This window comes from Schistocerca cancellata, chromosome 1 (assembly GCF_023864275.1).
Source record: "Schistocerca cancellata isolate TAMUIC-IGC-003103 chromosome 1, iqSchCanc2.1, whole genome shotgun sequence".
Classification (NCBI taxonomy): Eukaryota; Metazoa; Arthropoda; class Insecta; order Orthoptera; family Acrididae; genus Schistocerca; species Schistocerca cancellata.
The window spans coordinates 790,091,186-790,118,249 of record NC_064626.1 but is presented as its reverse complement, the minus strand read 5'-3'; the positions used below and the strand labels follow the sequence as shown (position 1 = coordinate 790,118,249).

The window sequence follows — 27,064 nt, the reverse complement described above, 5'->3', positions numbered from 1 at the left end:
GAAACTGACAAACAATATTTTATTCAAAATAATCTCCACTGCTACTTACATGTCTCTCCCATCTCTCTGGCAGGCTATGAGTACCACACAAAACAGTTCTTATGACAATCGGACAGAGGCAAGTCTGGAGAATAAGTCGCATGCCCTAGTATTTCCCAAGAATGCCTTGATTGTTTCCCTGACCCGTTTTGCTATGTGTGATAAGGCATTATCCTGGATCAATTATCAGTGTCTCACCTTTTTCCATATTATGGTCATTTTTCACGTAATGCTCGATTTAAATCGATCTTTTCTGTTGGTAATGACCAGTGTTAATGGTTTCACCAGATTTTAGAAGTTTAGAATAGATGACACCTTTCCAATCTCACGAAACACAGAGCATTCTCTTCTTGCCAAAGTGATTTGGTCTTGCAGTGGATGTCAATGGTTTTACTAGATTCACCCACAATTTACGACGCTTGGGATTCTCAAAATATATCCATTTCATCACCTGCCACTATTTGATGGAGAAAACAGTTTCTTTTGTATCTGGCGAGCAGCATTTCACAAGTGGTCTTTCGATTGATTTGCTGTCTTTCACTTAGTTAATGCAGAACCCATTTTCCCATAGCTTTCAACCAAAGAGAAATGGCTTTTTGCATCACATTCAATTGTTCTGCGAGTTAGTGTTGCGTTTGAGTATGATCTTCATCTAATAAGGCCTGCAATTCGTTGTCTTCGAACTTCTTGGTGGTTTCCCACACTCGTCGTTTCTCATTTCAATATCACCACTTTTGAATTTTCTGAACCACTCAAAACACTGTTTTCCCCAGACCATGTTAGCCATAAGCTTCAACAAGCATTCAATGAGATTCTACAGCAGTTTTCTTCAAATGATAACAGAAACCCAATGCTGTCTGCAAATCATAGCTCACAGACACAAAACTCTACATGTTTGTGGGTTTGAAACAGATACCAATGTATGAAACTTGGGTTACTGTGTGTTGACATTCGTCGTAAGCCATTACAGGAAGCAGATGGTGCTGCAGATGCGGTCTCTCAGGCTCTACACTGAATGGCTAGCACCATCTATAGGGAAATTCCGGTTTCACACTTCCACACCTGGTAGAAAGCCACAAAATTATATTATTTCTCATCATCATACAGTCACACTTCACAGCTCTGGGTGCCCCCCACAGTCCAGTGGGGGTCCTAGGTTTGATTCCTGGTAAACTTTTACAGACTTTTCCGTGGCAGCAAGGCCTGGAACAGTGTCCACACTTGCTTATGAGACCAAGTGACAAATCGCTGAATAAAACACCAGAAGAACTGACATGCAAGTTGCTGAACTAGCATCAAATCTAAAGCCTTGCACTAGGCCGGGAGTAGGAAACAAAATTTGGTTGCTAGATACTTTACATTTGGTGCTCTAAGGGCCATATGAAGCTGCATAAAAAATGCAGCCAATGTATTAAATTATTTTTAAAGCTGGAAGAACAGCCAATCTTCACTCCAATATGAAATAAATATGTTTTAAATAGTAACAGCACGCCAGTCCGTATTGAGCTTAAAGCTTTCCTCCCATTTTATATTTAATTTGCTGAACTTCATTTTGTCTGACATTTATCAACTCGCTCAGAATCTAATTCTACACTGCATTAACAGGTACTTTCATACCACTTAGGAGTTTACTGAAAACAGACTATTGCATGTCCAGCAGCTCTTATCTACAGCTAACCCTGATATTTCTTAACACAACTGCTATTCAGAAAGTAAGATTTAATCAGTCATGAAATATAAACCACAGTGAAAATCTAAACTTATTTATTTGCAATGGTTTGCCACACCTTCCAGCTACTTCTCTACATACCTGACTTCAACATCCATTGTAGCACTGTACCAGCTTTCTAATACCCTCCTCATAGAAGGCAGATGCATGTGCCTTCCACCACTTCTCTATGCTGGTCTGCAGTGAGTTGTCTGTGCCATAACGTTGCCTCCTTTGAGGAGAGAGAAACATCAGAGGGCACCAAGTCTGGGCTGTTTGGAGGGTGATAAAATGCTTCCAATCGAAAATGCTGCAGTGGGGTACTCTTTGTCCCAGCAGTGTGCGGCCAGGAGATGTCATGCATTTCCTTCTTCATGACAAGCACATTTTGTATTAAATCAGCCAAAACCCTGCAGTGGTCACCTGTACTTGGCAGGAGACATTATTCTTCTAGTATCTTTATGTGCTCACTGTGTGATCCACAGGCATTGTAGGGACAACACACCACCACATCTGCACAAAGCTGCTTCAGATTTTCACTGTCGTTTCCAGTTCGTGACCTATTCGACCTTACTTTCCAAATAGCCCTTTTATGTTTAAGATATCAAAACAAGGTCTTTGGAAAATGTTGATACGCAAAGAGTAAGGCATTTCACTATTTGCTAACTTTTAAGTCTAGTGAGATACAGAATAAACAGCAGACTCTCCCCCCCGCCCTGCCCCAATGGAATGGTGATGGAATATGCAGACAAAAATAAAACCAAAAAAATTACAAGGGTTGTGACCTCAATCGGCATAAAAGGGATCCTTATAAGATCACTTTGTTGTCTGTCTTATTAAATACAAACTTTTTCCAGGAATTGGTAGACGTATGAAGTAGACATTTATTTTACATACTACAGTCTATGGTTTCCAGGCAGTGTAAAATAACTAGGCTTTTAAGTCAATGCAGATGAGATGTGGTCACTTACATGACTTATTTTTGATACAAACACCTTCATCAAAACCTATAGGAAATCCAACTTGACCTAGAATCCTGAAATTTGGCAAGCAGCAAGGTTTCACAGTACAAGGAAAGGAATAAATTTGAAATTGTTAACTTTAAATTACATCACAAAAAAATGGTCATGTATCCCAGTGTCTGTCAAGACCCCTTTTTCTCAGGAATGGGTCAATGCATCAAGCTGAAATTTATGTCACATACTGAAGTCTATGGTCCCTTAGCAGTGAAAAAAAATTGAGCTATGTCAATGCAATCAATAAATATGGCCACTTTTGTCACCTATTTTGATATCTTGCCAGTATCAATACTGGTAACAAGCAATAATCATCAAAATTCTCAATTCCTGGGAATCGAGAATTATCTACATACATAATTAAATTTGTCAGGAACCATGCGTGCGAGACCTACTCACAGTTATCAGGATTTTTTTTTAAATTATTTCATTACATTCTGTCAGCAGCTTTAGTAGTCACACAGACAATAGTTAAAAATATTCTGATACAAGTTGTGTAGTGGTATAACATGTTTACACTTTAAGATTATTTCTGCTTGATTACAAGGGTGAGACTGTAATCGGCACATAACAGAATACTGCAAAGAGGTTAGTGACAAGCAGTCAGTTAAAGATGGCAGACTTGCTACTGGAGGGTATCTGACAAGAAGAATATCTGAACAAGGCACTGTCCAAAGAGGACATTCATTAAGAAATGTGTCCCACATATGGTGAACGCTGTACTTCACAGAAAGGAAGGCTGTACTTCACAGAAAGCTATGTTCAGATAAACACAGGATTTTGCAAGGATCCTACAGCTTTACATGCAGTATTATTTACTTTTCTTTGGTATTTTCTAAATATCTGAGTTAGGCCCAGTTGGTCAGCAGTGACACTGAGATACAGATACATTTCAATGCACGTGTTTGGATGTAACTGGGATAAAACTGCATTCACTTTGAGAACATGTTCAATTATTTTCTTTACATCTGAAATTTCAGGGTGAAGGAGTTTGCTATGTATTATGGTATATGGGATTATTTGAAGAAGGAACAGTTCCAATAATAAATTTTGTGAATCTCATTAATTGTTATCCATTAAGTCCTTTAAGGCTTTTGCATAATATAGTATTGAAGTAATGTGTATGAATGGCTGAATGGAGAAATGGATGTGGAAAAGACTAACATAACACTGTCACTATCACCTTTTAAGGACGTTTACTAATTCAACAAAGAATGATACATAATAACAAACAAGGAGTGCCCTAGTTGCCCTCTGGAGATTTCCAGTGATTCCACGTTGCAAGATTGGAAGAATAATCTATGGAAATTGTCACATGACAATTTATAACATTACATGAACCCTCTGATTTCCTCACAGAACTGCATAGTCAATGATCTTAGGCACTTGAATTTTCATAAAGTTTGGTCCCTCAAGGATTGACTCTAGAGCACAAATGAAACAAAATGTGCATGTCCATGCAGCACTTCATGTGTTTCAATAAAACAGTTAAATTCCTAATGCAGACTATTACCACGGATAAGGCGTGGATTCCTCAGTACCAACCTCAGTCAAGGCAACCTTCTACGTAATAAAGACATAAATGCTCCAAAAATTAAGAAACTAATGATTGTATGGGCACAGGAGATTATAATGACTGCATTGAAATACGTAAATAATCACATCAGTTCCCCTCCATAGTTATCAGCATAAATGGCTGTCATGCAGAGGATTTGCATGTGATTCCCTGTTCTGTCAAGAATTTTTCCTTGCTTGGAGGACTGGTATGGTGTGCACTCAGTTCGTAGTGCTAAATGAGGAGTTACTTTAACAAGTAGTGGTGACTCCACAGTCCAGAAAGTCTGCAAAATCGCCAGGAGAACGGTGTGCTGACCATATGCCACTCCATGCACTTTTTTAATTTTGTAGAAAAATGATTATTATATTTTTCAGTAGTATCTTTGTAATTTTAAAGTTAGTGAACCATAATTCAAAATTTCTTCCTTCATTGACATTATAGACTTTATTATATATCCTTCATGGCTTTCTCAAAAGTTTCTTGTGAATCTACATGGCCGCTAACATTACAGTACCACAGAAATAATTACTGTCTGAAATGATGTAAAGTTCTAAAAAAACACACTATTACCAAAAGTGTTTAACATTAAGTAACTAACTTACCTATATCAGCTCCACGTGAAAGCAGCAGTTCAACAAGTTCCTCATGACCACCGGCACAGGCTAGCGTTAGTGCTGTATCATGGTTACTATCAGTCTCTGAATCAACATCCATACAGGAGAAAGGAGCTTGGGGGCACTGAGGTGTGCCCCCAGAAGCTGTTCTTGACCCCATAGCTGTTGAAGCTGCAGCTACTCCCGAAACACATGCACCATTACACTCTTGCGCCACAACCTCACCTGAAACAATGTAAATTAAGTTGTATCACTTTGAGAAGCTTTTCATATTGGTAGCACAAACATCACAAATAACAATTTGTAATGGCCTTTAAATTGTTTAGCCTATGCCCTAATATTGCTAGTAGTGTGATGAGGGGTATCTAAAAATGAAAAGACGATTGAAATGACTGTACTCAGGCACAATAAGATGTTTCTCATTTTCAGAAGCAAAACTGATTGCTGTAGTTCTGCATAGTTTCCTTTGGTGTGACAGTTTTGGCAAAAGTAATGCCTTCATGCTTTTTACGTACAGGGCTATTCTAAACAAGGAACAGATTTCAAACTACAAAATATAGACATACAATTCCAATGTTCATGGAAAGAGGAAAGTATAAATTTTTATGTATTCAATATGAGTACCATGTATTACACGACTAATATCAAAACAGTGTCATTTCCTGTCACATACAAAACAGTTGTCTCTCGTTATCAAATTCACAGCTTCAACAATGCAATGTCACAGACTTTCAAGAGTGTCAGGCAGAGGGTGGACAAAAGTGCCATCTTTTATGAAAGCCCAGAGGTAAAAGTCACAATGTGTAAGGTCTGGAGACCTGGGATACCACTGGCGATAAATACGACCAACAATATTCCAGAATGTTGGATTGAAAGAGGGGGAGTAGAAGAGGAACTTCTTCATGGGTGGCCTCCCAGGTCTCCAGACCTCACACCTTGTGACTTATCAATGAGGTTACATAAAAGATGGAGTTTTTATCCCCACTATGCCTGACACCCTTGAACGTCTGCGACATCGCACTGTTGAAGCTGTGAATTCGATAATGAAACCATTGCTTCATGTGTCACAAGAAATGAGCCATCGTTTTGATATTAGTCAAGTAAGACATGGTGCTTACATTGAATGTGTAAAAATTTGATCTTTTCTCTTTCCAGAAACACTGTAATTGTGTTTCTATATTATGTTCTTTTGAAGCAATAAATAATGAAATCTGTTCCTTCTTTTTGAATAGCCCTGTATTATCTCTGAAATAAAGATAACAAATAGGAATACGTAATTTTGAATTAACTACTATATTCCACCGAACTTTCAAAATTCTTCAATAGAGAGTGGAAGCAATTTAGCAGCATTTAAAGATTGTGCTGATTACCAGGAATTATCTATTCTGCTTTATCAAGTGGTCAGTAAATTCCATTACAGTGTAAGGAAACAGAACACAACAGTAAACTATTTTAGATGCACTGAAAATCAACCTCTTCTCTATTTCCCAATAGTTATGGGAACTTTTTAAAATGAGCCTTCAATGGTCAAAGTTCAAATATAAAAGAATAGAATATTATACCCATCAGCACAGATCACTACTAGTTTTGCTATACACAACAACAACTTACCAAAGCAGCTAGCAAGGTGATCACATGCCCAAACGTAGAATGTATTTACCCATGACATATAACACCAATATATTTTATTAACTGAAAAAGAAAACTGTCGTTCTAGGCAGAGGTGCAATGACTGCTGTTTGTACCTTGCTGTATCATTTCATCACGAAAGTTCAATTTGACACAGTATTCTACAATCCACACATGCCAGTCAAGTATTTGGCACCTTTTAAATAAAATCATGGTGGCACAGACATTTTCCTGGTTTTTTCTTTGTTATCTTCAAAGTATAGCTCTGTGAAAACTTCATCACATTCTGCCATTCAGAGTGGCATCAAAAACCCTATTCTGAATTTCTGCTGGAGGGTGGTAAACTTGTTCAAATCAGCCTTAGAGCTTAATGGCCTCTTATGAACCCTATTCACAAGTTACGAGTAAAAATATCAATAGGGTGAAAAATGAATTTGGATGAAAACTGTATGTATACTTCAGTGGAGGGGAAAAAAGAAACATTGTGCTTGGTGCCTTCCAAATTTTCAAGAGACTACAGAAGTCAGGGAGTTAACACCAGCAGAAAAATCCACTTATGCAGTGGGTCTGGAAAGGCATGGAATGATAATACATTACACTGATTTTAATAATGAAATGATTTTAACATGGGAATAATGCAAACCTGACAAACAATGTCATTGGACAATGCTGCCTGGCACATGTATGCACAATGAATTACCATGCAAACACTTGAAATAATATTGATACCCATAACTGGCAGACTGCACAAGGCAATAAAAATAGTTTCTTATTTTTAACAACTTATTATGACTGCAAAACGACATCAAAAAAACATTTTTTGGAAAATATTGGGTGAAACAGTAACCTCTTCATATTAATGCATTCTTGTGTGATTCAGGAGGTATGTTACAGCCAAAAACACTTATTGCCTATCTGTTAAATTACAAAGATATTTCAGCTTTGATTATGTCGGCATTTAAGCACTCAAATGCTTTGCATGTTACGTTTTAATCTCAATTCAAAGCAGAAAACAAGGGTCTTCTATTCCCCACAAGTAACATTGATAAACGTGTCAGCAAAGGCAGGGTACGTCTTGTGGGTATAGTTCCTCATATTGGTATATTTTTAGGAGCAGAAAGGAAAGAGAAGACAAAATGAATGGGAGCAGTGAAAGGGCACAGCATTTGCAGTTTGTGGAGGAACAAGAAACTTATTTATTCCATTTTATTTCTTTCTCTGTTCTCAAAAACTAAAGATATCCATAAACTCACTATCTGAGGAGTCATTTAGAGCAATGACAATAAAAGTCTTTTTCTTGCAGATCTTCAGCACAGCATACCCATTTAATCCTGCCTTCCACTGTTAACTCATTGACTGCTTCCTCAAGTAAATTCTACACCTCTTTAAACCTGAAAGTACAATTACTGGATCCAACTTGCCTGTAAATCTACTACTGTGTTGTATTTTGGATAGCATTATCCATGATGATCACACACCACTATTCTAAAGTACACTACAGATCTATAAACCTGTGTTTAAATATATTCTTATTAATCTCCTCATGACAATCACTGGAACTGCAGGATGTAAATATTAACTTTGCACTTTTGATAAAACCACAGTAAGATGATACTGCACGACAGACAGTAGGTCAGTTACCCAGCTGGCACTTTCAAACTGCTGTTACCCTTCAAAATCTGCGAATGTGTTTCCTGGTGAGACTGTGATTGAACCATGTCTCACGAAGATAAATAACAAATAAGATGACAATTTTTTTTTCTGATGATGTGCATTTTTCTCAGAAAAGTTGCCCTAGGTGCCACATATGTGATCTCTTCATCAGAATGTGTCTGCCATCTTTGCATTTTCTGTACCTGAATCAAAGATTTAAGAATGAATCCACATGAATGGCAGCCCCCAGTGAAAACAATCTTGTCATATAAAAGACCTGCCATCTTGTGTGTTGTTGGATACACACCACAAACATAAAATCCCAACAGAATATAATGAACAAGGTCTTTCTGTTAATCTTTCAAATCAGTGAAACACCACAGGCGTTTGCTATTTTAGTCTGTGGTGCTGATAAGGTTTCAGATATTTTGTTTAAAATCGCAAGAAATTAATATACCTTGAATATGACTTCCTTTATTTGGCTCTGTGTGTCATGAAACTTCAAACAAAAATAGCAATACTATGCAATGAAAAATCTCCAGAAGCACACATTTCCATAGCGTGAACACACAAGCAAATGATGGGTAGCAAAGTTGCAAAGCAATTCCAGCAGCAACATGAATGAAATGTGGTGTTAACCTAGTTAACAACGTATCTCTGGTAATCTTCTCATTTTATGATGTTCCCTGGTTAGTATCTGTGACAGCAGTGACATTGTGGCAACTGTGTGTGATCGAGAGTTATGTACCACGCTGAGTGGACCAAAAACCTCTCGCTGGCACATATAAATGAAGGGATGTAAACTGCCACTTTCACTACTCCCTAGTATAGTAGCATTCTCCAACATAACTTTGTACGTACCTACACAGCGTTTGGAATCTTATCAGACCAGCAGACATACCAGAAAACTATACAAGTAAAATACCAGCAGGGGTATTAAGTGGGTCATAATTATGGCCAAAATATGATGGAATAAGATAAGGAATGATGTGATACACAATGAAGTCCATGCATAACAGTTAGTTTAAGAGATCTGTACAGAAGGTATAGAGTTGCATTTTATGAAAGTGGCTCTACAAAGAGCAACTACTGTATACTGTTTAAGAGCAACTACTGTATTAACGTGGCTTTATCAGTCGCTTCAAATTTTGTACGTTCACATCAAGCTGTAGCCTTAAAGTAATGTTTACAAAGGCAACATGAATGTGAACTTTCTTGACCACTGGGCTCCTAAGTTCTGAATCAATGGAAGTTGTTTAAAGTGTAAACTATCCATTCTGCTACTATTTTGTCTCCTGCAACTACAACTAGCAGCCTAACAAATAACTACATTGTGTTTAGTGGTGTAAGTGGAAGCACAGGTTTTCTTGTCACTGTTTCACAACAATGTTATTGAAGGGCTAAATTCATTCAACAGAAGAGCAATTATCAATGAAGATATGGTTCATCACTGAACACATGCGCCTTTCAGATTTCAGTGATGCATGTGTGTACACTCAATATGATTCTCTCTCTCTCTCTCTCTCTCTCTCTCTCGGTTAGGTTAGGTTAGGTTAGGTTAGGTTAGGTTAGGTTCTCTCTCTCTCTCTCTCTCTCTCATTATTATTATTATTATTATTATTATTATTATTATTATTATTATTATTACTCCTCCTCCTGATATATATACGATCCCTTACCAGATGCTTGGAACCATCTGGCTGACACATTCTCACCTTATTCATTGCTGTATGTTTCAGGTGTCCAGCTGTTTATAAGCCAGTTCACTTTGATGATACTTTGTAGCCACACTACCTTGGCATGTCTTTCCCCCTCAACCATCTATCTTCCTTTTGAAATCAGTTGCATTAATCGGTACTTTTAAGTTTCTCATAGAGTAACCACATAATTTTCTTCTTTTCACTGTAACAAAAGTTCTCAGTCTTTGTATAATCACAATAGAATTCATTTCTGACTCATGCCATCTGTAGGTCTGTATTACTTCAAATTCCTGTATATACTCCATGGTGGATGCTTTTCTCAGTATTTTCATTGTTAGTATAGCTCTCCCATTTTTATTTTGCAATTTATGGACCTGCTAGTTGCTTTCTACATCACCCTTATTGTATACTCTGTCTTGCACAAAGATACGACCAACATAATTCTACCAAACTACAATTTTCCTGTCAGTGTCAGGAATGTAACTTACCAAACGAAAGCATTGGTATGTTGACACACACACACACACACACACACACACACACACACACACACACACACACACACGCACACACGCGCAATTCACAATTCAAGCTTTCGCAACCCACAGTTGCTCCCGGGATTGGAATGACTCCTTACCCTCTCCCTTAAAGCCCGCATCCTTTTGTCTTTCCATCTCCTATCTCCTTTCCTCTTTCCCGATGAAGCAACCGCGGGTTGCGAAAGCTTGATATTTGTGTGTGTGTGTGTGTGTGTGTGTGTGTGTGTGTGTGTGTGTGTTATTGTGTCTAGGTAGTGGTAACTTAATCTATTACAGCAAAGATAACTATGAACATCTTTAAAATTTAAATAGCAAAATGCTAAGACATACCATTTTCAACAAGATGTCAATGTGACACTTATCTTCTTACCTTTCTCAAACCATTCTAGACTGGAGTTTATATTCTGCGAACTAAATGCTGGAGCAGCTGCAGTTCCTTGCTGATTTGGTGGCTGGCGTAATGTAAGGGGATATCTTAACTTCTTGCCTTTCCCTGTTGTTGTCTGAGGGGGAGCAGCAGCAACGGCAGTAGCAGGAGCAGTTGTGGATACAGGCACAGAAATTGATGCAACGCTTGCTTTTTTGTCATTTGTAGCCTGTGTCTGTGTTGCAACTTGGACCTGCACTGCAGAGCACTGCTGCTGCAACACATATGGCTGTGAATGGTGTTGCTGTTGCTGCTGTGGTGGTGGAGGTTGCTGCTGTTGTTGGGGTGATGGTATTTGCTGCTGCTGTTGTTGTTGTTGTTGTTGTTGCTGCTGCTGCTGCTGCTGCGTTTGTGGTTGATGGTGATGGTGGTGGTGATGGTGGTGCTGTTGCTGTTGTAGCTGCTGAGATGCCTGTGCCTGTTGTTGAGCTTGAGTTTGCAATTGGCCCGAACTCACAGAAACTTCTGACCCAGATTCTGGTGGAGGCAGTGCTTGTCCTGGAAATGCTACAATCCAACATACAACACATTTAGTACCAATTTATTTATTTATCTATGGTGTATGGAAATAACATTGAGACTGTGCAGTAAGAAGTGCATAAATAACACAAAACAACAATAATAATAATTTTAAAAATTTGGAGATCTTTGATGTGAAATGTCTTATCTTCTTGGGCCCAAAATTCTTATAAATGGCTCGTCCTCAAAGAGTTGATTTTTAAATGAGAGTCAAGTGCTCTGTGACTTAAGAAATTCATCGTACAATCTCACACATAGTTCATCTTGCATAAAAGGAAATTTACTTTGAAAACAATTCAAACCACCAATCGCAATATTTTCCCACGACCTGTCAGAAATAGGTTTGTTTCAGCAATTGCAAGAGAGCACCAGATAATAGGCGTCATTGCGCTTGCGCAGCTACGGCGACATAGGAAGCCTGTATGTTCGTACGTGTAAAACTTTAAAAGATCTTACATTATGTCATAAAAGGAACAAGACATCAAAGGATACCCCAAGAGCATTGGAATTTCATGAACCATACTAAAATGCATAATTCGTCTTAGTGCACATTCGCATGTCCAGATTCACAATGAAGTAGGCCATGACCTGGCATTAAGCTTTTCATGGAATGTAAATTTTCTTTGAGTACCAGAACTGTATTATCTCGTGTTTCGTTCTTTTTTTACAGCATAATGCCATAGGTGCTAGAAGATGAAAACATGCGTGTGGAATGCAATGAACGGCTGAAACTAGCCAATAGCATGGAATTACAACACTTCATTTCAAATAAATAGACTGCCTCACGGTGAAGATGAATGAAAGTCAAATTTCTATTGCAAACCGACAAAAATAACTTCAATATTAAGCAAGGCGATTAATGCTTGACTGTCAGAAAAGTGGAAATAAAATAAGATCTGAAACTAACAACATTTTAGACCTCTGTAATTATGTGAATGTGTTTTAATTCACTTGATAGCTCCCGGACACAGAAATCCATTTTGTTTTCATATGACGTGAGAGCAGTAAAAGGAAGAGGAAACAGCAAAATCACTAAATGTTAACACGGGTCACGTAGAGACTATCTACCTTCCCACTACAACTCTCACTGCTCTGTGCATCTGCCCCAGATCTACGATATTTCCGACACCCCCTCCCCTAAGTGTTTGAGATAGGACGCCAAAAATTTAAAAATCGACTTTTCAAAAACATTCATTTTGTAGCACAAATCTTTCCAAACAGTCTGATACGTAAAACATATACATTCGAGAAAATGTTAGACCTGTTATTTGGTCTTAAGTGTGCCAAAGTGGCAGTGCCACACCTCTTCACACACCATTTTTCTGTCGCACATCACTGTATTTCACTCTATGGATTCAAACATGTATATTTTGTAATGGATGCCATCAAATTATTTTCATGACAGTAGAAACTAAAATTTCCTGTGGAGCCTCTCCTGCTCCCAGTCGGCCGGTTTGACATCCTGTCTATTAGCTAAAAACTTGCCGTTTTGTGCGACATAAAATTAAATATAGGGTACATAAAACCATTTCTTTTATCTCTGATCTTACTACAGCATTACACAGCATGCTTTCCTTTCTGCGAAAGTATCTATTACCTCATCAAAGCTAGTCAAACGTTTTGCTATATGCAAAATCGAAATGTCATTGTCTAATACTGAAAAAGCTATTAATACAAATAGTAACCAAGATTGGTGCGATTTCTTGATCTGATTACGTCTATTTTGTCACTGTCTGCTAGATGAAACGAAATAGGCCTATCTAATATTCCAGCACTTTTAACACACACCAAATAAACGAGACTGTTTTGTCACAAATGGTCATTTCTATAGTACGACAGAATATAATTCACGAAGCACCAACATCACATGCCTATTAGGCCTTCTAAAAGCAAAAAGCTTTGTGCTAGGAAATAGTTTCACACTTCACTCATACGTTCCAGCTTCTCAAGCACGAGATCAAAAAGTAGTAGTATGAAATTTGTGAATAAATTTGGAATCTTCATATTCTTCCATAATGTGTGTGATGTCGGCGTTTCTTCTCCTTCCTTGTCATCACTAATTCTGTACTATTCCTGTCAGTGTCAAAACTCATTCTCTGGTTAACTTCACTAACCCTGCCAGAATCACAACTTCACTAACCCTGCCACAATCACCAGTTTAGTTATCTTGCATTTATTCTCCAGTTGGGCATTATTAAGTGTTCATACAACGCCCTTTCTGCGCTACTGCCAGAACTGAACTTATGTGGCGGCTGCTAGTCGGGGTCTGTACATTTGGCACTTACAAGCGTAGTGATCTGGCCAAAAGTGTTCTGTCAAAATTTTATTTTCTTGTATACACTGAGGAGCTAATACATAAGCTTTCTTATCTGTTATTCCTTTTCATCGTTTACTTCCATTCTGTTAGTCTGAATCTATGGATTTCGCTAGTAATTATAACAAAGCTCATCATTTGCCAACCCAGTCAACCACATAACAGACTGGCATTCACCCATTCGGCTGTATTCCGCTCAGCTCATATAGCCCCGTCCCCTTTTGTATGCAGGAAAGTTAATTTCTAGATTCGACTGGGATTCCTCTGGCAGAGACAACATGTACACTAAGCACACATTCAAAAACCAATTTATGATTTGTTCAGATATCAACTTAGAATGTATTCAAAAATATTAAAAGGGATGTGTTTCAAAATCCTATGAACTGTCAATAGACCAACGTGCGCTGAATGCTAGGCTTTGTGAGGTAAGATTTTTTCCTCACGAATATGAATTTGGCGACATCGAGGCTAAAACTAGGCTCCCAAGAATGAGACCCCAAGTTCATTACAGATATATCTTTTATACAAATGACACACTGACTATGTGATTGCTATCAGTTTTTCCAGGTCCTTGAGAGACACGGTCCAATAATTCTTTGTAGTAATTTCCAAGCATTTCATTCTTCATATTATCTCACGAGACATGGATGGTATTGTTTGTCAAAAATAAGATGGAATGCACCGATGACAACAAATTTATGCATAGAGGCCTTCTAACTCCTTTAAAACTTTCACAACCAACTTCCTTGCATGAATTGGAAGGTGAAAAATAGGGAATCTCCCACTTGGTTCCAACCTTGGGAACCATCTTCATAGAAGCATTCCATTTGGCCTGCTGTGAATGATGAGCTGAAGATCGATGTATACCAACATCTGAATCTTTATCTACTAATCCCTCCTCTTTTACAATGTCATCTTCTTCCCTTGTCTCTGGTCCAAAATCCTCACCTACATCGGTGAAGTTAGTTTCTGATCCAACATCGGACTTGACTAAGAGATATAACATTTCTTCAGCATAAAACCCACACTAATGAGACATGTTCAAAAATGTGTCGTGGACAAAGGATGTTACCTGAATGATCTGATATCAACTGTGGCTGACAGAAAGTGCACATGCCCAGCTGCAACAATTTGCTGTTTCACTGATTATTTACGTATATACATTAGACAAACTACAGCAGTGTCAAAGTGACCCCTTCCCCATTCTAGGTCTATCGAGTCACACATTGGGAAATAATAATAATAATAATAATAATAATAATAATAATAATAATATGTAAATCCTAATACAGCACTGCAAAGAGGAGAAAAGGTTAGGAAAGGTCTTATGATTTCACAGAGGAAGTAAAACAATTGGGTACGACATTGAAGGAAAAAGTATGACAGGTGTCATTTTGACCTCTTTTATCATTCTAGTGTTAATAATGTCGCTTAAAGGTGAACTACTGATAGTGAAAATAATAATAATAATAATCTGAACTTGCAACCTTGCTGTTTGCTTACTAAATTTCATCCAGAATTGGAAACTATCAAAACCAAAACACTATGGTTTATAAAAAGATTCTATAAAATTTCCATATTTCTTGTTTATCTTCAAATTTTCTTTTCTCACGACTCTACTACACTATGAAAGACATCAGTCCCCCACCCACCACCACTCACTGCTGTTGGTGCTTAGCAACACAGCAACTTTCTGTGACCTTCGTTTAATTTCATTATTTTTGTAAATGGCACTTCATACATTCCACAGGCATTCATCTAGCTCAAAGTGTGACACGTCAATATTCCTTGCTTCTTGTCCAGTTCATTTTCAAAACACTACACCCAATACAATGCAAGACAACAGGCAACAGAAGGTAGGACAGAGCATAAGCTGTTTCTCTAAAACTTTAGGGACACACGCTTTCTATCAATATACATTTATTTCTTGGACTGTCTCATGACAAAATTTACAAAGTTTTATAATTATGTCATGGAACAAATACAACAACATAGCAAGAAACCAAGGCTTTATAAGAATTTTTTTAACCTGTCCCTGTTTATTTGTATGTGTGTGTGTGCGGTGGGGGGGGGGGGGGGGGGGATAACCTTTATGTCTTTATTTCTTCTCACCGTCTTTTTTATATACGAGAGCTATTCAGGAAATAGGGAACATTTTGGCATTAAAAAAAAAACTAAGTACAAGAAATACATTTTATTATATACATCGGAAAGAGCAATTGATGTACTACTTTTCCACATAATCACCAAACACACTGAGGCACGTACCATAGCACTGGACAAGCTTTGAAAGACCTTTGTCATAAAATTCTGCCGCCTGAGACTTCAGGCAGTGAGTCACGCCCACATGGAGTTCCGCGTCGTCATCAAAGCGCTGCATAGCAAGCCTGTTCTTCATCTTGGGAAATAAGTGAAAGTTGTTTGGTGCAAGATCGGGGCTGTAGGACGGGTGAGTGAAAATTCCCCATCTGAATTAATTAAGGAGTTCTTTAGTGTAGATTACCGTGTGAGGTTGGGCATTGTCATGCAAAAACAAAATTTTGGACATTAGCTTTCCTCGGCGTTCGTTTTTAACTGCTCTTCTAAGGCCGTGCAAAGTTTGACAGTACCAGACAGAATTTATGGTTGTTCCATGTTTCGAGAAAATCAATAAGAAGCAAACCTTGCCTATCCCAAAACACTGTACCCATCAACTTCCTTGCTGACATGGTTTGCAAACATTTGGGAGGACCTTGTGTGCCCACAATTCATGGACTGTAATTTTGTCTCGCAATTGACGTGTCTATCCAGTAATGAATCACCATGTTTGTGGTAGGCCTCCAGAGATGTCGACGTTTCCTCCATTCGCTGTTCTTTTTATGGTGCTCTGTAAGTATTTTGGGCACTATCTTGCACAAAATTTGTGGCAGCCTAGCTTTTGAGAGAATTTCAAACAACGAAGTCCATGAAACTTGTGGAAAAGAAAGCAAAAGTTCCGTTAGGGTGAAGCGACTGTTTTCACGAATCGTTTCATCAACTTTAGTGACAAAATCATCAGACACAATGCTCAGGCATTCACTCTTCTCTTCATCCTGAACATTGGTTCGGCCATTTTTAAACCGAATGCACAATTTCTGGACGGAACATTCACTCATTACGTTGTTTCCACACACGTCGCACAGTTCACGATAAATTTCTATAGGTTTTAGGTTTTTTGGAAACTAAAATCATATCACAGACCGCACATCTGGCGGAGTTTTTGATTGCAGCAAACATTTCAAATTCGATTATCGAAAAAACCAGACGTGCAGAGACATTCCCACTGCCACAGATGGATGTCAACTGAGCTGCCGAGCACACACATACCAAAATATACGTGATCAGCGCACGCCTAGTGGCGTCAACGGAAACGTTCCTTACTTTCCGAATAGCCCTCATACTTTCTGAATTTCTCCAGGGTTTCAATGCTCAATGTTCAGATTAAATGACAGAAGGATAGGCTGCAAACTAGTCTCCCTTTCCTCTCAACTACTGCCTCCTTTTCAAATCTTTCCACTCCTAACGCCAGCCTGATTTCTGTACCACTTGTAGATAACCAGTCATACTTGGTATCTGTTACAATAATTTACAATAATTATCAAAAATTTATTTAGCAGTCTCACGTTCAAGTGAGCAGGCAACTGTTAAACCTAAATTAATTTGACACATTCGCATGTATCTTGCAACTGCCTTGCAAAGGAATTAACCATCATATTTTCCACCCTTTGAATTACACAAACTAAAGCAAATCTTACCTAGTTGTGGTGTCTGCAACAGCAGTTGTGACTGAAAGGCAGAACCTAATCTGGGATTTAGTATTTGCGTTGTCTGCAGAGGAGTTGCAGCTGACCCTGTAATCTGGATCCCACCAGTGACTTCGAGTGACTGGACACCACTTGTTGCCACGTGAAGACCAGTTGTGAGCTGATACTGTTGATACTGCAGGTGCAGCCCAGACCCATGCTGCACCTGCAATCCAATATAATTAACTATTTACACCACAATGAATAACCTAACACAGCCACTTATAATTACATCCAGCTTTTAGGCTTCAATGAGACTCTCTCAATGTTAAATACATTAAATACACAAGAATTTAATACAGTCAATGTGTGAAACGTATGTTCCATGTATTTGCATAAAACTGAAGTCTCATTAAAAAAAACCACCACTACTACTACTACTACTACTACTACTACTACAATATTTGGCAAACAATGCTGTGAAATAATACTGCCACCTCTATGCTTTTCTATATTCTGGATAATTCATCTTTATTATTTTTGATATGTGCTTATTTTTCACAATTTTTTATAAACTTCTATACCAGAAACTAATTCAAACTTCACCTGTCACTACTTAGTTTTCATTGACAAACAGGATATTTGAGAGTCAGCAGCAAACTGACTTCTGGGTAATAAACTGGTGGCAGTTCCACTCAATGTAACAATGCAAGTAGCTAGATTTACTTAAAGTAGCAGTAAATTTCAGTTTTTCTTTACAACAGTTTGTACTACTATTGTGTGATGGGACATCAAATTTGTCTGTAAACAGACATATTTCATTTTTAACTTTTTCAACCTCAATGTTTTATTGAGCAATGGGAAGTCCAAGATGAAATAACAATATGGAAAGGATGGATTGCTACTCACCATAAACGGCAAGACTGAGTCACAATCTGACACAAAAATACTGCTAGGAATGTTGAGTTTTCATATTACTGTCCTCCTCCACAAATAGAAAACACACACATCCACAGAAGAACACATTTGGCCACTGTCATCTCCAGGCACTATGACCCTACTGTAACTGCATCAGAAATGAACAGGAATTTAGCTGGGGTATGTAAGCGAGTGTATGGAAGATGTATGCAGTGAAGATGGTGATGAATAGCAGGATAGGTATGAGGGAAGATACTAGTGCTGGCTGTGAGTGCAGCGATGAGGTGGCACAGGTCTGCAGATTGGTAGGTGCAGCATCTTAAGGATATGGTGAAGGTGAGGGAGGAGCGCAAAGGGTAGAAGAGAAGTAGAGAATGAGAAAGGATTACAGAACTTCCAGGGACCCAAATATTTTTCCTTAAATAGGGGTCTTGCCAGAGTACATGGCATGAGTGACACGAATCATAAATCTTATATTTCTAGGTAATATAACTAAGAGCTATTAAAACTCGCAATATCCCATCCAAGAAACTTATATGCAGCAAATAATATACGAGGTCTGTTCACAAAATCCTGGAACTTTGTCCACAAAATTTTTCTACGCCTGGGTTTTACTTATTGTCTCCTTTGAGGGGGGGGGGGGGGGGGGGGGCAGCACAGTGATTTCATTTCTTGTGTAATAGTCACGTACCAGCAGGGATGAATGTGCAGGTGTGTTATTGTGATGCAAGAGCAATGAATTGTCTCGCCACACTTCAGCCCATTTCAATCTCACGTTTTCTCGCAGACATCGCAACAGGTCCCGACAGTATCACCAATTAACAGTTTGTCCCTGTGGCACAAATTCGTGATGAACTAATCCTTCAAAGTCAAAGAAAACTATCAGTACAGTTTTGACATTTGACCTGACCTGACGAGCTTTTTTGGTCTTTGAAAACCTTCCCCAACTCACTGTGAAGACTGAATCTTGGTCTTAACATCATAACCGTAGACCCAAGTCTTCTCACCAGTTACAATTCTCTTAAGGAAAATCTCGTTCTCACGTGTGTGATTCTAAAGCTCTTCACAGATTGCGAGGCAAAAGTCTTTCTGGTCTTGACTCATGAGCCATGGAATGAACTTGGTGGCAGCACAATGCATTCCAAGATGCTGTGTCAGGATTTCATGGCATGAGCCAACTGAAATGTTACATTCTTCTGCAATCTCTCTTGACAGTTTTTGACTCATCATCATCATCATCATCATCATCATCATCATCATCATCATCATCATCATCTAAGATTGATTATGCCTTTCAGCGTTCAGTCTGGAGCATAGCCCCCCTTATACAATTCCTCCATCCATTTGTTTGCCAAGTCGTATCTTAGGAGTCCCCGGTTTGTCAGTTAGAGGTGGGACTCCGTCACCTCCAAAGGTCCGAGGCATTTTGCTCTGATTGTTGCCAGCATCATATTTAAAGTACCAGGGAAGCAGCTTGCTAGCCTTACTTGCCCCGAGTCCCACTGGGTTTTACCCCCTAATGGCTGAGAGACTAACCGGTGGATTTGGTAGTCTTTGTCGTATGAGCACAAAGGTGACCACGACTCAGAATATGTCCGAGATGCCCAGCCTTATTCCAAAGTAACTGGTATCCCGACTGTCAGGACCACTTACTTGGCCACTCATATGTTGCCCGTGGTTCATGAACTAGGACGTGACTACAGGAACCCACACCATTCTCTTCTTGTCTAAACTATTTATTGTCCATGTTTCACTTCGATACATGGCTACACTCCATACAAATACTTTCAGAAACGACTTCCTGACACTTAAATCTATACTCGATGTTAACAAATTTCTCTTCTTTAGAAACGCTTTCCTTGCCATTGCCAGTCTACATTTTATATCCTCTCCACTTCGACCATCATCAGTTATTTTGCTCCCCAAATAGCAAAACTCCTTTACTACTTTAAGTGTCATTTCCTAAACTAATACCCTCAGCATCACCCGACTTAATTCGACTACATTCCATTATCCTCGTTTTGCTTTTGTTGATGTTCATCTTATATCCTCCTCTCAAGACACTATCCATTCCGTTCAACTCCTCTTCCAAGTCCTTTGCTGTCTCTGACAGAATTGCAATATCATCGGTGAACCTCAAAGTTTTTATTTCTTCTCCATGGATTTTAATACCTACTCCGAATTTTTCTTTTGTTTTCTTCACTGCTTGCTCAATATACAGATTGAATAACATTGGGGAGAGGCTACCACCCTGTCTCACTCCCTTCCCAATCACTGCTTCCCTTTCATGACCCTCAACTTTTTATAACTGCCATCTGCTTTCTGTACAAATTGTAAATAGCCTTTCGCTCCCTGTATTTTACCCCTGCCACCTTCAGAATTTGAAAGAGAGTATTCCAGTCAACATTGTCAAAAGCTTTCTCTAAGTCTACAAATGCTAGAAACGTAGGTTTGCCTTTCCTTAATCTAGCTTCTAAGATAAGTCGTAGGGTCAGTATTGCCTCACATTTCAATATTTCTACAGAATCCAAACTGATCTTCCCCGAGGTCGGCTTCTACTATTTTTTCCATTCGTCTGTAAAGAATTCGCGTTAGTATTTTGCAGCTGTGACTTATTAAACTGATAGTTCGGTAATTTTCACATCTGTCAACACCTGCTTTCTTTGGGAATGGAATTATTATATTCTTCTTGAAGTCTGAAGGTATTTCGCCTGTCTCATACATCTTGCTCACCAGATGGTAGAGTTTTGTCAGGACTGGCTCTCCCAAGGCAGTCAGTAGTTCTAATGGAATGTTATCTACTCCCGGGGCCTTGTTTTGACTCAGGTCTTTCAGTGATCTGTCAAACTCTTCACGCAGTATCTTGACTGGAACGCATAATTTCGTTGATGCTCCCGACATGAGCATTGTCGGTGGACATCAAAGGGCGTCCTGAACAAGGGTCTTCTTTCACTGCTGTTCAGTCAATTTTAAATTGTGTGAACCAGTTGTAAAACTGAATGTGGATAAGCACTCATCACCATAGGTTTCGTGCAGCATTTGGTGTTTCTCTGTAAAGGGTTTCTTCTGTTTCACACAAAATTTAATGCAGACACATTGCTTCTCTAACTCTGCCATCTTGAAGTTTTGTAAACTGTGTGACAACATTTTACTCAATACAGTAACTAACAGACATACAACAATGAAACTTCTAGTGGTTACACGTCAAACACAGGCATGTGCAGGGATGCCAATTGCATTTCACTCCAACATCCCACTGGCATGAAATTACAAATGTTTCTGATTGTTTTTGAACAGACATAATTATTATTACACTTTACATAGACCATATACTTTTTTAAAAAATAAATTATTAATTCCTGTTTATTCTGTCTTTCTAGCATATTATGGTGAACGAAACTGTTGCTGCAGCTGGTTGATTTAAGTTAGAACTGATTCATCTACATTAAAAAGAGGGAAAGAAACTCCTGGCACAGGAATCGTTATCTGCAGCATTTAAGCACCTTCCTTATATTTGAATATGCCACACATATAGACGGCACTAAATCTTATTTCTTCGTCACACTCAGAAAATTTGCCTTAAGATTGTCTATGTCAGCTTTTCCTGAACTGTAAGCATTATACATTTGCAGGAAGTAACTCTACAGAAATATAATTGACAAGTCAGACACTTCAGTAACCAAACAACTACACTTTTCATGCTTTGTACTCTTAGGCTCAGTGACAATGATGTCAGATAAAGTGACTTAAATTGAACAGAAATCTCTTTCAGATTCTTCCAATGCATCTGTTGGTACTGTTACAAGGGGAGTTTACTTATTGACAACAATCTAAGACACATGTTGACCAGGTGAATCAGTTACCATTTAATGCATCACAGGACAAATTAAGACCTGAGTAAAGTTGAAAGAAATCAGAAACTCAACTACGACATGCTAGGAATTAAATAAAAAACATTACTTCAATTTGCAAAATGTTTAATGTTTACTCCGTAACTGCAGACTTTTTCTTAAAGCAAGGATCGTTACAAGCAGGAGAAGTAACACTGTTCTTAGGGGAGTTACACCAGGACTAATGGAAATATTCGTTAAAAAGTGGGATTTCCTTAAAAACAGGTTCATTGATTCGGGGTTTTATTGTATGCACATGCTTGGTGTGATTGAGGGCGTGTTTAGTACTAGGGAATAGCAGAGAATAAGATAGGCAGGTAGAGGGCAGGAACTAGCAAAGGTCAAGGGCTGGGGGTGGAGTGAGGTGTTTACAGGAACGAAGATATGTTGCAGTGTTCACACCTGCACAATTCAGGAAGCTGGTATTGATGGGAAGTATCCAGACAGCACAGGCAAAGAAGCCATCATTAAAGCAAACATCACGTTGGGTAGCATGCTCTGCAACAAGGTGATCCAGCTGCCCCTTGGTCAACGTTTAGCAGTGGGCTTTCATGCTGACATACACGTAGTTAGTAGCCGAGCCTACGTAGAATGCGGCAAAGCAGTTGCAGTTGAGTTTATAGATCACAGGGCTGCTGATGCTTTCATAAGTGTACCTGCCTCTGATGGGGTAGTAAATGCCTACAACTAGAATATGTGGTATTGGGAGGATGTATGGGAGAGCCAATGGGTGAGTGGTGAAATATCACTGAATTGGGGTGGGCAGTGTAGATAGGAGAATATTTCTCATTTCAGGACACAATGAGAGGTATGGTAGTCAAAATCCTGGACGAACATGATTCAGTTGCTTCAGTCCTGGGTGGTACTGAGTAACAGGAAGAGTGCTAAATTGTGGTTAACTGTTCGTATGTGGGAGATGGTAGATGAATGGGGAGAAATGACTGTGTATGTGTTTCTGGACAAAGTTGGCAGGGTAATTTCTGTCTGAGAAGGCCTCAGTGAGACCCTCAGTATATTCGGAGAGGGATTGCTTGTCAAGTACAGGTGTGGTTACCGTGGGTGGCTATGCTGTATGGAATAAACTTCTTGGGGTAGAATGGGTGGCTGCTGTCAAAATGGAGGTTTTGCTGGTGGTTGGCAGGTTTGATGTGGATGGAGATCCTGATGCAGCCACCTTTGAGCTGGAGGTCGACATCTAGGTGGCGGCTTGTTGGGCTAAGGAAGACCAGGCGAAGTGAAACGGGAGAAGGTGTGGAAGTTCTGAAGGAATTGGATAGGGTGTATTCACCCTCAATCCAGATTATTAAGATGTTTTCAGTGAATCTTAATCAGGTGAAAGGTTTAGGATTGTGTGTGGCTAGGAAGGATTCCTCTAGATGCCCCATGAATGGTTTAGCATAGGATGGTTCATGTGAGTGTACCTGATGTACCATGCATTTGTTTGTACGGGATGCCTTCCAAGAATAAATAATGTGGGTGTGGTCACAGTACCAGGAAGGATGTTGCAGGTTTGGTCTCAGGCAGGCATATGGAAATAAAGTTTTCAATAGTGCGAGGGCATTAGCATTGGGAATGTTAGTGAAGAGGAAGGTGGCATTCACAATGACAAGCAGGGCACTGGGTGGTAAAGGAACAGGAACTGTGGAAAGTTGGAGGTTGATATGGTTGGCCTTCTACATAGAAGGGTAACAAGCTGAAGGTGTTGGCTCACAACGACATGGAGCCTCTGTGGGGGCACAGTAACCAGTGACACTAGGGCTTTCTGGGTGGCTGGATTTATATAATTTAGGAAGCATTTAGAAGGTAGGGTGCTGGGAGTGGTGGTGGTGACAAGGGAGGTACACTCAAGAGATGACATTCTGGGACAGCTGGCAGGGTTCCTCCACCGTGTAAGCCCTACAATTCATAACCACAGTGGTAGAGTGTGGTACTTTCCGCAAAGATGAGGTTGGTTTTCATGTCAAAAGATTTGGAAAATGATGGTGAAGCGATGTTCGAGGTTAGGAAATTCTGGAAAGTTAAAAGGGGATGATTTGCGGGGCATTGGATGTTGATCACAGTTGTATGGAGGAGGAGTATACTAAGTCAGGCAGGGTTCGTAACTGGTTTCAGATTGGTTGGCTTAGTAGCAAAGAAATGTTTCTTCAAGACGTGGGGTAGTAGAGAAGGCCTTTAATTTGTGTGTGTGTGTGTGTGTGTGTGTGTGTGTGTGTATTTTCCACTTCTGATGAGTGAATAGTCCGGAAGCTGAATGTTTCCAGCAATCTTTTTCATGGTGCTTGTCTGCAACTTAATGCCTGCTCCATGTGGTGAGTAGCAATCCATCGTTTCCATAATATTGTTAATATTATGCTGCTTGGGCAACAAACAAATCAAACCCTCTGAAGAAACATTTATAACAGGCAGGTTTATTTTTTAACAACCACTTCACACCTAACACAACATGCAATATCCCTTTGTATCAGGTCACTATTTTCAGCACATATAGATCAACCAATAAAATATTTCATAGCTGCTTAGCAAAATATGCACAGGATTATGAAATTAAACATGACAGTTTCAAACTGCCTACACTGTTCTGTTATACTTTGCTTCTTCTGATAAACTGGAAAGAAAATGGTGCCATATTCACATTATGAACTACCACTCCACTGCAGAAAGATTTTGTACATTTAAGTCATACATAGATAATTAGGGAACTTCATAGACCTACTATAGATTCAATTTATACAACCACCAATTAACTGTCAAACAGGCTCTTATGGGTGGAAAGATAACTGATAATTTGGGAGCAGAACCATTCCACTTTTTACAACATGCCACTATTGAATGAGTGGCTGACATTCAGGAAGCAAAATTTCTAATACCACGAACAGAAATACCAAAAGAGAAAAGTAGTTTCGGTTTTAATCAAGAGTTCTGCAAACTTTGTTTCCTAGACGTGAGGAACGGCCAGTCATTTTCTTTCTTATATTTACAGTTTCCTCAATTGATTTTTCTCCTTTCAAACAATTACTATTAATACTCAGTAGCTAAGAGCTTCTTTTATAACTAAATTAACAAAGATAATAGTATGTCCTCTACATCATATAGGACACTGCATTTACACAGACATCTATATCAAGAAAGCCTTTGGCGGGCAGATCAAAGAGCAGTAAGAGCTGTGGGAGGTCTCCCTGTTGTCAACAGATAATAATCCTAAACAATGTGGAAGTTTCAGAAATTGACACACATTCATATTCTACATTTATCAGAAATTAACACTGCCACTTCACACTGTTATGAAGTACTGAAGGGTTGTGTAATAGTAGATTAGATGTCAATATTTTAACACTGTGACTTTCATGATACAATTTAGAGGGAGAGAGAGAGAGAGAGAGAGAGAGAGAGAGAGAGAGAACATATTTCCATACCCTGAGCTTAAAAAATTATTGAATACACTGACAACAGGAATGTCCACTCACAAAAAATTGATCTTTTATGATTTTCCACCAATTACACTTTCTGAACAACATTACGACATAAAAATTTCAACAGTTCTCCCAATATATAGCCAAGGCCTACAATACATTTCCAAATACCTGCAGTCCTGGTATCTGGGCAGCAGTGGAAGGTACGTAATATTCAACTCTTGCAACATCCGTCTGCGTAGTTCCAACTTGTACAGGTCCTTGGGACATAACTGAGATGGCTTCATCCATCTGGGTTGCTGAATACTGTTGTCCTTGAGCTGCAGTCTGGCTACTTGGCACCGGAAGTTTAAGATCCTCACGATCACTGGAACTAGCTGCAACACCAGCTGCAGCACCAGCAGCAAATGCTGCAGCTAGGAGAAATAATAGGTTTCATTTGTTAAAAAGGAACTAATTATACAACTGAAATTATGTGGATCTAATATCAAGCCCACATTATATCATTCATGAACTCTTTCAGAATTAAATTCATCAGCGACATGCTTAAACGACATTGGTTAATCCAAATGTCGATCAAAAAATGGGAATCGATTCAAATATGCTTAAAATGACAAAAGAAAGTTATGAAAAAAATAATATCAGAAATCCAATTCTCTCTCTCTCTCTCTCTCTCTCTCTCTCTCTCTCTCTCTCTCTAATAACTAATGAGACTAATGCTAGATAACCTTGAAAACCATAAATGCATTTAAGAAAACCCTCCCTGATATCATAAAGACATTTCCAATAAGTGCCTCATCCATATTCTCATGAGTTATTACAGTATAGTAAATGCTGAGAGAAGCTTAAATTCCACAACTAGCTAGCTAGCTAGCCAGCCAGCCAGCCTTGGGAACATGTTGAAAATTATGTCTCTCATAACAAGTGAACATATGCATACTTCTTAGGATCCAAATTCCCAATCAATAAAAGCTAAGAAGTACTCTCACACTCCTTATGCAACTGATATGTAAAAAAAAAATCTTTTTAAACCTTAAGTCTAAAACCAAGAACTTTTATTATATTAATTTGTTCCAAAACCTACATTGTAATTACAATGCCACTGCTACTTGGGTATGCCTGAACCATCTGATTTTAAATTTATGATGATAGTTTCACAGCTTACATCCATCCTCACCACCCTTCCCGAAGCTTTTCAGCATGCCACATAAAGCTTGTCTACACTGAAGGGGAAATGTCTATTGTTTCATGCAGTCAATTCAGTGTTTGCTATCTTGAATGTTTTGTTTGTTTCTGCCACATAGGCCTTAACGTATGCCCAAATTAATTCAGTCAGAGTATACTGACATTGGTAGGTGGGTAAGTGCAA

General features: G+C 38.8%; 1 protein-coding gene across 1 annotated transcript in view; it reads right to left on the bottom strand.

The window, feature by feature from the left end:
* LOC126103748 (ankyrin repeat domain-containing protein 17) overlaps positions 1-27,064 on the bottom strand; it is a 236,288-nt gene that overhangs the window by 86,799 nt on the left and 122,425 nt on the right. The window contains exons 21-24 of the mRNA XM_049912333.1: positions 25,867-26,111; positions 17,490-17,703; positions 10,827-11,390; positions 4,924-5,160 (exon numbers count right to left, since the gene is read on the bottom strand). Coding sequence (XP_049768290.1) covers positions 4,924-5,160; positions 10,827-11,390; positions 17,490-17,703; positions 25,867-26,111 — 1,260 coding nt within the window. The remainder of the gene's footprint in view (positions 1-4,923; positions 5,161-10,826; positions 11,391-17,489; positions 17,704-25,866; positions 26,112-27,064) is intronic.